Source organism: Morus notabilis, unplaced genomic scaffold (genome assembly GCF_000414095.1).
Source record: "Morus notabilis unplaced genomic scaffold, ASM41409v2 Scaffold1242, whole genome shotgun sequence".
Classification (NCBI taxonomy): domain Eukaryota; kingdom Viridiplantae; phylum Streptophyta; class Magnoliopsida; order Rosales; family Moraceae; genus Morus; species Morus notabilis.
In genome coordinates, this window is record NW_010358947.1 from 169524 (window position 1) to 183196 (window position 13673).

The window sequence follows — 13673 nt, forward strand, 5'->3', positions numbered from 1 at the left end:
ATTATACTGTGAACCTAAAATTAGTAACAATTAAGGTCTAATAGTTAATAAAATGTTACCAAATTGATCGCTTGAGATACACATGAGAGGTAAAATTTGTCATTTTTCAAACCAAGTCACATGCAAATATTGTGTGCTCAACCACTGATTTGATAACGCTCTTCAGCTATTCGATTTCAATTTTTACTAATTTAAAAGTTAGTAAATTGACAAAATTAAAAGTTAAGATGTACTATTCCAAAACAAAAATAAAATAAAAAGTCTAGAATCCAACAATGCAATTTACTAATTTTTATTTCCCTACTACACTAGACAACTTTTGTTCAACAGTTCCCAAATCTCCTCATTCAAAATAGGACCATTTTTCAAAGATGATAAAACCAAATATTGTATAGTCAATTATCAAGTCTAGATATCCCCATTTTCCCATATGGTAATGCATGGGTTTTTTTTTTTTTTTTTTTTTTTTTTTTTTTTTGCTAGGACCAAGCTCAAATGTTGAGTAATTTCTTCAAAACTTCTTGAGTTGGAGAAATATCATATGGTCGCTATAGTGGTTGCAACTTTATAAGCATATATGTCTGCTTGTCTCCTCCTATTCAGTTAAGCAGCTTCTCTCCCACCAGTCATTTCCTTACTGAAACAACACAGCTGTCCTCTCAAAAGTGGAGCGCAAATTCAACATCTAAATAATGCCACCATGCATTGGAGTCTGTTATAAAAACCCCATCTCATGTTCTCTTGTTTATTATTATTATTGTTAATTAGTAGTACTCGAGAAATACACAAACAGAAAAAAAAAAAAAAAAGAGAGAAAAATGGACAAGGGAATTAAAGACTCAAAAGAGATCAGTCATGACAGAGTAACAAAGGAGAGAGAGTTTGAAGACGATTGTTGTATTCACTTGGTCTTGTTCACAGCAGGAACGGCCGTGTTAATGGCTTGTCTGAAGAAAGTCTTGGTGGTGTTTCTTCTAGAGAAATGGCGTGCATGGGTTTTTGTTTTGCTTAACCTTGTACTCCTAGCCATTCTTTTCACTTCAACGCTTTCCAAACCAAAAGAGAGCCAAAAGGAAAGCAATAATGTAGAAGTCATGAAGATTGAGAGGAGCAAGAAGCTAAGGAGAAAGCATTCCAAGTGCTCGTCGGAGCAAGTTATAAAGCTCGAAGAGTCCGAGGAATGCCTGGGAAATTATCATCAACAAATGGTTGCGGAGAAGAAGATAGAGAAATAGAACCTCCAAGGCTGTCCAAAGAAGAGCTCAATGAGAGAGCAGAAGCTTTCATTGTCATGTTTAGACGGCATTTGGTTTCGGATGCGAGAAAATGCGGCAAAGAGTACTTGTTTGAAAGGTTGGAACGAGTAGAGCGTGTCGAGTTTCAAACTTTAGCAAAATGAGATGAGAGATTTGTTAATCTTTTGTTTTTTTCTTCCAGCATTGTGGAAGTTTAGAGGTTGTTTAGTTTATGTGTTTTAAGTTTTGGTTTCAAAGTATGCAATTTGATGACCAAGTATCTATACCATTATTCTATTTTGCACTTTACTAGGTTTATCAGTTTATAGAAGCAAAATAAGCAACCTCAAAACCAAACAATTCTTACAGGAAAGAGAGAAGTAAAAGCAACCCCACAGAACAAATTAATGAGTTCTTGAGTTTAGAGTATGTTCCAAGTCAAAGTTACTATAAGATTAATTGCCATTGTGCCTCATCATTTTTTTCCCCTCAGGGGACAAAATTGGGTAATTGATAAGTAGTTCTTGAATTGTTTACTAGGCAGTTTGGTCTTTATATTTTTAATTTGGTCAATCAGGTTTTCTTTGCAGTATTGTCAAAATTAATGACGGCTGTCATTTTTTCCCCTCAGCCGTTGTAACATTGCAAAGAAATCAATAGTTTACAGATAGATGACCAAGTTAAAAATATAAAGACCGCAAAATCTATTCCTAAACAATTCAGGAACTAATCGTGCAATAATTGGAAAAATATTTTAAACTCTTAGCTTTTTTTTTTTTATCTAAAGTGAATAGACAAAAAGATCAGTCTTAAATGGCGCTTTTATTTTACCTTTGACAGTTCCATAATTTTCCTGCATGAAGGAGCAAAGGTCAGCTTGCCCTTGGGACCATAATAAATTTAATTGCAGGAAAGCTTAGTGAATTCTGCTCCCCGTGTAAAAGAGAAAAGAAGAAGAAGAAGAAAGTAATGGGAAAAGATAAAACCAACAGAATGTGGGGAACAACATAAAATTGGAAGTAGCCGAACACTAATTGCTGAGCATTTAAAAGATGGTCAGACTGGTATGTTAGGATGTGAAAAATTTTCTCAAGTACTACCAGGCAGGGAAAAAGAAAATTTTGCTAAACATTTGATTTTGAACCAGTCCAATAAACCCGAAAAACCCGCCATATGCACTGCACCGACTCCACCTACCGTGGTCAGTGCCACATCCAGTGGCGGAGCCACCTTTCTTCCCGTGGCCCAAGGGTCTCCTTTAATTTTTATCCATCAAAAAAATTTTCAACACTTTTTTCCTTAGTCTGTCCATCTTGAACTTTTATAGTTTTGATATTTATATGAGATTTAAAAAAAAAAAAAAACTGTAATTAGACTCAAGGTTTAACTTAAGGAGCTCATATTTCAAACCTAGAATGCCAAATAAACCAAAAATCAATATATTATTCTATAAGTTTAAAATTTTGTTGTTATAAAAATAGTTACAAAAAATATAGTTCTACCATTACTTTAGTTTAAACGCTCCCTTGAAAAAATTCCTAGTTTCCTCACTGGCTATGTATCCCTAGATGAATATTTTTTAACTTGAAGAACACTTAGACCCCGTTCATTTTACCGATTCGAGTTTAGAATTCAAGTTTTGCTACAGTAAAAAGCTCTCACATAAAGTCACATCTCAACTCGAATTAAAAACTCGAATCAGCGAACTAAACGGGTTGTGTTTAGTTGAAATATCACTTTTACACTATGGTTTGACTGATTTTACAAATATAAAACCAAATAGTTTAGACATTTGTATAATAAGATGTGCAAAAATGTTTGCTTTTACTAAATTGCAAATTAACTAGTATTTGGAGTACTTTCCCCATTTAACTTGTGCACTTCTCAGTCCTCATAATAAAGCTGGAAGACCTACCCAGTACCCACCATGGATGGATAGATGTTCATTTATAAGTTGGTAAAGCATTCAATGTTTAAAGAAATGAAAGGTAGCTGAAGCAATGGTCCAAATGAAGGCAGATAGAGTATCATACATCTCTCATTATAGCTGAGACTGAAATATATCTGCAAAACTGCAATCACATCTACTTCTCAAAAGAATGTCCAAACCTATGAAAGCTCAGGAATTGAATGTATGTCTTGATCTGTTGGCCCCAGTTCCTCCATAAAAGATACAAGGACTTTTCATTTCATTTGTTCAAAGAAAGATAAGAGGACTTTTGTACTCTATTCAAGTCTTCAAGCACTTTTGGTACCAAATACAAATCGCCAATGGCGCTAAATGCAAAGGATGTGTGGCAATTTGGAAAGTCTGATATGGGAAGAAATTAATTGAACCGGAAGGGTAGCATATATAAGAATAGGATAGTTATTAATTTGTATTAATTTGTATTTTGCATTGTGTCTATAAAAATAAAAATAAAAATGTATCATGTATTTTGGATGTTCTCAAAATTGAACCTCTGAATTTTAAATTCATGGTAAATTTATATTTTGACTAGGTTAATGGTTGGTTTTGACCCCTAAATGGATGAATTTATCTTTTGTCGCTTATGAATAAACCTGTAATCAAATACTACTCATCCTTTGCAGCTTAGCCTGAAAATATAATTTTATGGTGTTGTTCCTTCGTTTTTTAAACATATCTTATTTGTGTTTAGTTACAGGCTTATATATAGGATGTAAAAAATAAATTCATCAATTCAGGAGTGAAAATCAATTGATCCTTAAATTGTATAAATTTGAAAGAAAAAAAAAATCTAAATTACAATATTATAAATGTTCAAAACACATAGTATATATTTTTAATAAACTTTCCATAAGATAGTAAATCATTCCACAAAAATTATGACATAATTTACAGATCATTAGAACATCACGTGGCTCTGGACCAGAGAATTGGACGAGAGTTGAACCTGCAAAATTGTGCGAGAGACAAAAAACACTTCTAAATAGTTGAGTTGAGACACTATTTTTGTCCATAACTTGTCTGATTATGAACCATTAACTTGATAAGTTATTGTCCATAATTCACGATTTTTGTCCATAACTTGTCTGGTTATGAACCATAACTTAACAAGTTTGTCCATAACTTATCTGGTTATGAACCATAACTTGACAAGTGATTACCTATTAATTTCTATAACTAAAAATTAACCTATATTCTTTCTTAAACTTTTCATATTGGCCTATTTTCTACTATTTTCGGTATTATTATTATCTATCTTATCTTTGGTGGTGTTACGGTCCACACTCCACAGTGCTTTGAGAATGTCCAAACTAACAAAACAACCCCCACAAGTTTCAGGCCTCATTACTGCTCCTGCATATTTCCTCCTCTTATACATATTGGCTACCTGTATTGATAGCGAGACAATCTTATCATAAAATAAAAATAAAAAAAATAAAAATAAAAATAAAAACACTGACAAAGTGAAAGAGAGCAGAAAAAAAAAAAAGGCAACCAAAGTGGCACATTGTGATCAGAACGGTAGAGTTTATATAAGCCTGTTCATTTCACCAATTTGAGGTTTACTATAATAAAAAGTTCTTAGAAACAGTCACATTTAATTTTTTTATTACAATAAAAAACTCTCACATAAAATCATATCTCAATACGAATTAACGAACTAAACGGACCTATAGTAATTAGACCAATGTGCTGAAAGATTAGCTGTTCATTCTATTATTAAAAAAAAAAAAAGTCTATTCGTTTAAAAAAGAGAAAAAAAAACTGTTGGAGGGGTACTTTGTGGCCACGACTTCTGCAATCTATCTAAGCCAACTGGGTTATGTGTAAGATCTTTCTGAGTATATTCAAGAATAATTTTTGAAATTGTCAAACCATATACTTCCAAAATACAGATAAAAAGTATGTATGAAATTCTGTTGCTATTCTTATCTCACTTTAGTCCTTTTTAGCAATTAAACAGACTTTTGAGATAAACTTATTGACAAAAGTAAAGTTTTAATTTTGAAAACAAAAGGATAGCTTCACATACATAATAATAATAATAATAATAATACTTTGTACTGCGTATCTATACGTTAAATATAGGAGATCTATCTGGAGTTAAGAATGGTAGGATTATTTTTAGATGGTTAAATCATCATAGTTCATTGACTTGTCAATGCAATGAACTTGTCACCTAAAAAACCACGAGGCATACGTGAGTAACGTGACCGTCACTAACAAAGCAAAGCAAGTAATGACTCTAATAATGTAGCAAATGATAGAAGATTGTGAGGCCAATATCTCTTTTGGTTTCCTATTTGTTCGGTTATTTAACTTGCACCACGAGATGTGAGAGCTGAGAGGGGAAGCTTCTTCCTTACTATCCACCAGCTTTGACTTAAGTACTCTCTCTCTCTCTCTCTCTCTCTCCAACCTTTCTTGGTGTTGTCGCTGGAAATATAACTTTCTAAAGTTCGCGTCTTTTGTCTTTCTTTCAGTTTCTTTGGTATATACGGCTATTGGCACGATGATCATTTATAGCCAAATCCACTTCTCTTGAGAGCAACGAAACTGATCTGACCAGCTTTCATATGAGCAAAGTCACAGGAAGTTAAATCCTATCATTTTTGTACACTGGAATGGACTGGATCTCTCTTTTTAGCGATCATGTATAGCGAGAACAATAAACCAAGAACTCGTGGGATTCCAAAGTGGCTCAAGAGAAAGAACAAGAGACCTGAACTTTATCAACCAAATGAACTTTCAGGTCATCATCTTCTCTCTATGGTATTTTGTTAATCTTGCTGCTTCTTTTTAATTACCTGTTTAAGTATTTTTTTTATTAACCGGCCGGTGAGAATTTTTATTCAGATGGGAATGATCAAGATGAAAGTGATGATTACTTGGATGATATTCTCGTTCGGTCCATCGAGATGGATCCATGCACTCCAACCAATAATGAGTTGAGGTAGGATTTATGAATTTTGTCATGGTTAATTGAACTTAAAAAAGCGATTCTTCTTCTTTTTCCTTCCGTCTTCTTGATTGGTATAATGTATGTCTCTGTAAATTCTAGAATCTTCGTGGGTACTTGGAATGTCGCTGGAAGGTCACCTATAGGCAGTTTGGCCGTAGATTTGGACGAGTGGTTGAATCTCAAAGATGCGGCCGACATTTACGTTCTTGGGTACGTTATGATGAAAAAAGTCAACACCCAACATTGTCATCTCTTCTTTGATATTTTTCTTTTTTAACATAAGAAAGTGTCGTTTGATGGCAAATAGTTTCCAAGGTGCAGATTTCAAGAGATTGTACCTTTAAAGACCCGAACAGTGATCGGAGCAGAAGACCCAACGGAAGCAACAAATTGGAACGGGCTCATAGGGAAAGCTCTCAATGACAAGTATGGTTGTCCTTGGTTGACACCCTTGGTAAATCGAATCTCAAGTGACAATTATCTCTATGTGCCGGTTCTCGACTCTGAGAGGAGGAAGAGTCTTAGCAGCTATAGTGCGACTCCAATGAGAGAACGATCAAAAACTATACATACGACGCCAAACGTTGGGAGCAAGTACAAACTAATGGCAAGCAAAAAGATGGTTGGAGTCTTTATAAGTGTGTGGATGAGAAATGAATTGCTCAGAAAGTATTGCGTTTCAAATGTTAAAGTTTGTTCCGTGGCTTGTGGCATCATGGGTTATTTGGGAAACAAAGGTTCGGTTTCGGTTAGCATGTCGATTGAAGGGACTAGCTTTTGCTTTATTGCTGCACATTTAGCTTCTGGCGAGAAGAAAGGCGATGAAGGTCGAAGGAACCACCAAGTGTCGGAGATTTTTAGGAGAACTTCTTTCCCTCGGTCCTTTGGAGATGACGATAATCCTCATCCTCTTACCATCTTAGGACACGAGTAAGTGGCACTCCAGCAAACTACAGCTTAGCTGTGAAAATTTCTACTTTTTAAAATGCTCGCTTCCAACTCACCACTTTCCAAAATTGACAACAAAATCTTATTTAACCATATTGTACATCACAAGTTCCTTTTGAGTAGTTTGAGTAATTATAACTCTAGTTCACGATGTGGAGGGGAATTTCATATTTTAGTTCACCATCCTATTTGCTATGATAAAACTACTAAATTCACCAACAAGATCTTAGTTCAAACATTTTTCCTGCTACAAAAGAATTTGGGAATTTACATAAGGTTGAAACGAGAAGAACCTTATCAGAAACAATTTCAGAAAAAGAAAGAGGGGAAAAGGAGGGGAAAATTAATTACTCATCATTATCAAAATTAACGCAATAACACAAATCTGTTCTGAAACAGTCGGATATTCTGGTTCGGGGATCTCAACTATAGGCTGTATTTGGAGGACAGTCTAGCCAGGCAGCTTATTAAGAAGCAAGACTGGAGAGCATTGCAAGACTTCGATCAACTTCGAAGAGAACAAGAATATGGCGGAGTATTTCAGGGTTGGAAAGAGGGGGACATAGAATTTGCACCTACCTACAAGTATTCTCAATCAAATTGCAATCGCTATTCAGGTGGTCTTCCAAGCAGAACGGGAGAGAAGCAAAGAACTCCAGCATGGTAAGAATAATCACTTTCTTTTCTCCCCCCACCACTTTATACTGCAAAAAGACCACTATTTGACTCTTGGATCTATTCCCCTTTTTTACATTCAAAATCTACCACTACCACAAGCCCCTACCTTATTCTAGGTGGCAAGTTAGGAATTTGTTAAACTGTCCGTCCCCGTCCCCCCTCCCCGAATGGTTCTCCATGAATAGACATGAGAAGATACAATGGCTGCAGGTGTGACAGAATTCTATGGTATGGAAAAGGCGTGAAGCAACTATCCTATTTTCGCAGTGAGAGTAAGTTCTCCGATCATCGGCCAGTCTCTGCCCTATTCTCAACACAGATTGAAGTGGTGAAATCTAACAGTGCAAGAGTTGTTGGTCTGCAAACCATTCTTCCTACCATACTGCCTAATGAGCAAACAGTGAGTTCTCCGTTATGATATTTCTGTGATCCCAGATACTATGTTTTGCAATTTTGGTTGCACGAGTTAACTCGGTTTCTAAGTATACATGAGCCGGTTGTGATAGAAATTATAAAATTGACAATGCAGGGAACAAGCAGAGGTGAAGATAAAGGCAACTCAACATTGCTTTCATTAATGATAAAGGACCTAGAAGCATCGCCGAGATATATGCAGCAATCTTAATGAGAACGGTTGAGAGTGAATGCACTTGGGCTTTAGAGATTGATTTGCCGCCGCTGGTTTCAATGCTATATGTCAAGAAAAAAAAATCCATCTTCTCTTACTGTAATCATATTTTCCCTCCTATTTGAGGTTTTATACTAAAGGGCACTGCAAGCCAGATACTTTAGATTCATGGAAACATGTAACGACCAAAGGAATTAATTAAGATGTACATTTTCCCTCAAAAAGAGTGTTGCGGTGTGTGTAATCTCACAAAAGAGAGACTGCAACAGTAACAGAGTTCAGGCATTGCTATTCCGTGAATGTTCTTGAAAGGACCTAAAACAATCAATGTAACTTTAAAAAAGCAAGATCGGCAGAAAACTTACGGTACATTACATTCCACCTTGTGCCAATAAGCCCTCAAATGCTATGACCTTAGTATGAACAAAGTGTGCAAGTTTCTATTATTCTACACTTTTGGTAAGAAAAACACTGGAAAGGTAGTCATTCAAGCAAAATACTTACAAAAGATTAATTCGCCTCACTTGACTAAAGAATTCCACCCAAGACCTCCACGTTGTCTAAATGACAATTGGGACAAATGCATCTTCTCTGCAATTCCTCACCAAGGGCAGTGCACATCTGTTCTAATTCAGAAGTCTGCTTGTTTTCAGTCAAAGAAACAATTTCAGTAGGTCATGGTTGTAAATTACAATATTTTGTAGTCAGAGGAAACCTTCAAACAACTAAAATAAATCAGAAGGAATCGGTATCAAATTTTGAACAACCACTATGATGAAAATACGCAAGCTATAACGTACTTATATCTTCCCATACACCTCTATAACAAAAAGAGCATGCCCTCATTAAGCTGTGTCTGAAAATGGTCTGAGCGAAATGTCCATCATGTTTTTTTTTTTGAGACTGGAAATTTTCAAATAATGAATTATCCTAGGATTCAAACGTAATGGCGGGCAAGCAACTTTAATATGTATAATGTTGCTTCAATGCTTCTTAAGCAATTTGTCCACAATTTGATAACAACCCCATCCGATGAACAATTTTCTGTTCCTTCGCCCACAGAAATCATTAAGTAAGCACTTTGCCATGAATTTTCTGTAAGGATATCTTGTTAAGTCCTGCAACGCTTGTGTTGTCTTCAGTATGACCTCAGTCAGCGACACATTTCTCTCACAATCAATCAACTCCTTCTGGGTCTGCAGTAGTGCAAGATTATCAATGTCCTTGGTTAATTTGTACGAATAATACTTGAGATTAACGACAGGCTAAGCCTTCACTTTTTAATATTTCCAATTGTTCAAAAGACTAATTTACAACCTGCTTTTGAATATTCTGTTCTGCGAGGTATTCTTCTTCCATCATACTTGTTTGAGAGATTACTTGGTCCAGCATGTCCTCCAGAGTAGATAAAGGTACTCCCTTAAGCTCCTTTCCTGCAAGTTTGTTGCCTTCTTTTGATTCAAAATAGAAATGATCTCTAGTCTCTCCAAAATACATTAAATCACCAACCAATGACTAGAAATTTGAACGGTGTAAACAAGCTAATACCAGCTAAAGTTCCAAGAGAAAACTCCTTGTGAAAATTGCAAGTAAATGTCTCTTGGAACTTCCTGCGTTAATCAATAACAAGACATATCATAATTTACAGGAAGTAAAGTACTATTACGCACAACACATCTATTTGTCAAAGCAAAACTCAGTTAAATATCTAGTAAGCATCTCACTAAACTTTGTTCTACATTGCCTCAAAAAATATAAAAATAAAAAAATAAACATTTGACTTAGCATTGAGCTAAGTCAAATCTAACCTTATCTTAGCATTGAGCTCAAACATTTGACTCGTAAACTCATCACTGCAAGAGAAATACATGCAAAAATTTCAATATTTTTCAAGAAATACTAGAAAAACTTGCATCAACTAAATTAAAGATAAAAATAAAAGTCTGACCGTAAAGCTCCTTTATCGTTCTTTGCAGGATCGAAGAGTTTTATTCAACGTTTCAGGTTGAAAAGACAGAAAATATAGAAAAAGTAAGAGTCCAATTTAAACGAATTATTATTTTTGTCCTCAGCATTAAACAGGAAAAGGAAAAAAAAATAACATTAAGAGACGTGCTTAATTACCTTAAGAGCTTCTAAATCAGATCTGACGGAGGAAATTTCGTCTTGAATCAGAGAAATCCTCGACTGAAAATAATTTAAGTAGATTAGATAAAAACCTAATCAATTATGCATTAATACATTTCAACCAATTCGAGCTTTACCTTTAGGCTTTGGATCGAAGCCTCACTCAAAGCCAATTCAACTTCATAGCCCTTAAGCTCTTGCTCAGCGGTTTCTTTGGCGCCTTTGGCGTCTTCAAGCTCCGCATTTGCGATTTCCGCCTCGGATCGAAGCTCTTCAATTCGCTTCTTCAGACCTAAAATTCTCCGTTCTGCATACGTCGAAACACGTACAGTAACCGCTCTCTCGTTTAATTTTGAGCTAATTTCAGCACCAAAAAAAAATCACAGTTCCCAAAATAAATAGTGAAGAATCGATGATTAAGAGCTTAATTCCACATCGATGAGGCATAATGTTGTGATCGACGACCTCCTAGTTCTACAGTTTCTCGGTCAAGTAATTTTCCTAGTATTCCTTTCCGCTACAGTCTAAATTTTCTCGGGAACCAAACAAACAGTATGAGCAGAATGTATTACCCCCTTGCGATTTCTCGGTTGCGAAGTTGCGAATTAGGGTAAGAAGCTGCCTCTGAGAATCACTTCCTAGCGTTCCCGCCATTACTTGTCCCGTGCTTCTGTTTCGCGCTTCTTCTGCAGAGCTGCCGAGGGCAGCCGTTATTCATGTTCTGCATTCTGACTGGAAATAAAGCCCATGCCATCGCAAAGTGGATTTCCTAGCCCAAAGCTTGGCCCGTGTAAGAAGCCCATTTTAAAAGCCTTTATCTTAACAAACGGAGTAACTTAGAGGAATACCTCCAGAATTGCTGGTGGAATATGCAACTTCTATAAAAAAAATATAAGCCTAATTTACCACCCGTATAAATAGCACGTGTGAATAATTAGACTTCACAGGTAATAATACGTAAAGCCTAATTTACGTGAAGGAAAAGAGAAATGTGAAAATTAGGCACAATTTTATTATTCTATCTCTATGTAAGCAGCCTCGAGATCAGCGACACCAACCTCGTCCTCGCAGGATTCTAGTGACAGATCGGAAACTATCTCGGTTGCGTTTAGTATGAAAATTTAAATTAATGTGGTTTTAGTTTTAAAATTAGAATTATAATTTATAGTTTGAACTTTAAGTCTAAATTATAGTTCTGAAATTAGAATCAGAACCAGAAGTTTGAACTATCTAAAATCAATGAGGAGGTGGTATTATTTTTTAAGATGGTTCTGTTTTCAAATATCACATCATGATTTAAATCTTAAATCAGAACTATCTAAATTAAACACTGATATTCAAGAACAATTTTTTACTTTTTACAAATAAATAAAGATTTGAATCAGAATTATAATTCTGATTTTAGAACTCTCGTACCAAACGAAACCTTAGAGTAAAGTCTAAGCTTGATTTAAGGTTTTTATTTTTGAAAAGAATATACACACACATATATATATATATATATACATTTGGGCTTTTTTTGAAAATATATATTATATTTTAAAAAAAAATTGAAGTGTGTAGTTGAAAATTCAATGTTGAATTAATTGAAAATTCAATGTTGAATTAAGTCATATGTCGTATACGTGAAAAATTATATCGAAAATTGAACGTTCTTGATTTTTTCAAAATTGTAAAGAAATCAAGAGTTTATGAACTTGATTGTCCAAATTGAAAATATAGAACCAATGTCTTTTGGTGATATTTGTCGGCAGTGACAATTATTTGTTCAAAAATCGAAGCCAATTACTTCTAAATAATTAAATAAAAACAAAATAGTCGGGTCTAAAAGATACTACGTGGACACATTCCAATCTCTCACAGCACCAGCCACCCTCCTTTCCACAGTCTCTCTTTCTCTCTCTCGCAACCATGCAGCTGCCACCTTAATTATGCACGATAATTTCTGTGAGGTAACTTTAACGTTATGATTAATCTTATCTTTCAGATTCTAAACTGTGATTATGTTCAATTGTATTGTTTTATGAGCGTTCTTAAACTGCGATTATGTTCGATTGTGTATGATAAGGCAGCAATATTTTCTGTGAGATGCCTTTACTAATATGATTAATTAATTTGATTATGTTTTAAGTAGCAAATCTTATTATTCTGATTCTAAGCTGGGAATTGGGATTGCGTTCAAATTGTGTTGAAGAAGCTTTCTTGTGCACAATATTTTTCGTTCGATACCTTCACCAATATGATTAATCAATGCGATTATCTGTTGAAAAAAGCAAATCTTATTATTCAGATTCTAAACTGCGATCATGATGAATTGTATTTATATACGTAAAATGGCTCCAGATATTGTTTATTTATTGTACTATGGATGACGTCTAGTAGTGGCCATTATTATACGCAGATAAATTATAACCTCGTCATTTTAGCCAAACAAAAAGGGAATAGAGCATTAGTAGTGGCCATTATTATATGCAGATAAATTATAACTTCGTCACTTTGGCCAAACAAAAACGGAACAGAGCATTAGTAGTGGCCATTATTATATGCAGATAAATTATAACCTCGTCACTTTAGCCAAATAAAAAGGGAACAGAGCATTAGTAGTGGCCATTATTATATGCAGATAAATTATAACCTCGTCACTTTGACCAAACAAAAAGGGAACAGAGCATTAGTGGTGGCCATTATTATATGCAGATAAATTATAACCTCATCACTTTAGCCAAACAAAAAGGGAACAGAGCATTAGTGGTGGCCATTATTATATGCAGATAAATTATAACCTCGTCACTTTAGCCAAACAAAAAGGGAACAGAGCATTAACAGAGCATTAGTAGTGGCCATTATTATATGCAGATAAATTATAACCTCGTCACTTTAGCCAAACAAAAATGGAACAAAGCATTAGTAGTGCCCATTATTATATGCAGATAAATTATAACCTCGTCACTTTAGCCAAACAAAAACGGAACAAATGTTATAATTTATACAGTGTATATATCTATATATATATGTACATATGCTTATTTCCTCATTTGAATATATATAAGTTGTTGAAGTATAATACAATAAAACAAAGGACGTCGTGGAGATAAGACGCACCACACACGCATAGTGACTGGGAAA

The 13673-nt window shown here is 34.8% G+C and overlaps 3 protein-coding genes across 3 annotated transcripts; 2 read left to right on the plus strand and 1 right to left on the minus strand.

Moving 5' to 3' along the window:
• The first annotated feature begins 818 nt into the window (after positions 1–818).
• LOC21393785 lies at positions 819–3741 on the plus strand. The gene is given in 4 exon segments (XM_010093628.2): positions 819–1209; positions 1212–1338; positions 2196–2299; positions 3737–3741. Coding segments are annotated over 4 exon segments (627 nt in total).
• A 1815-nt stretch (positions 3742–5556) lies between these two features.
• On the plus strand, positions 5557–9049 carry LOC21393786 (type IV inositol polyphosphate 5-phosphatase 7). Its single transcript, XM_024162722.1, has 8 exons — positions 5557–5591; positions 5688–5956; positions 6061–6157; positions 6266–6376; positions 6488–7096; positions 7514–7777; positions 8003–8192; positions 8322–9049. Exons 2-8 carry the CDS (start codon positions 5857–5859, stop codon positions 8415–8417), a joined length of 1467 nt encoding a protein of 488 aa, XP_024018490.1. The 5' UTR covers positions 5557–5591; positions 5688–5856; the 3' UTR covers positions 8418–9049.
• LOC112090721 lies at positions 8934–10701 on the minus strand. The gene is made up of 8 exons (XM_024162723.1): positions 10685–10701; positions 10545–10607; positions 10369–10388; positions 10229–10273; positions 9969–10030; positions 9738–9853; positions 9528–9616; positions 8934–9063 (listed from the first exon to the last, which is right to left on the minus strand). Exons 4-8 carry the CDS (start codon positions 10252–10254, stop codon positions 8949–8951), a joined length of 408 nt encoding a protein of 135 aa, XP_024018491.1. The 5' UTR covers positions 10255–10273; positions 10369–10388; positions 10545–10607; positions 10685–10701; the 3' UTR covers positions 8934–8948.
• Between the last annotated feature and the right edge of the window lie 2972 nt (positions 10702–13673).

Bases quoted from the DNA above. Each gene is read 5' to 3' on its own strand.
- LOC112090721 (XM_024162723.1), bottom strand. From the start codon at position 10,254: ATGTTTGAGCTCAATGCTAAGATAAG. The intron at 10,031-10,228 runs GTTAGATTTGAC...TGATTAACGCAG, and splicing joins GAGCTCAATGCTAAGATAAG to GAAGTTCCAAGAGACATTTA. The intron at 9,617-9,737 runs GTTGTAAATTAG...GCACTACTGCAG, and splicing joins AACAGAATATTCAAAAGCAG to ACCCAGAAGGAGTTGATTGA.
- LOC21393786 (XM_024162722.1), top strand. From the start codon at position 5,857: ATGTATAGCGAGAACAATAAACCAAGAACTCGTGGGATTCCAAAGTGG. The intron at 7,097-7,513 runs GTAAGTGGCACT...GTTCTGAAACAG, and splicing joins CTTACCATCTTAGGACACGA to TCGGATATTCTGGTTCGGGG. The intron at 7,778-8,002 runs GTAAGAATAATC...CAATGGCTGCAG, and splicing joins AAGCAAAGAACTCCAGCATG to GTGTGACAGAATTCTATGGT.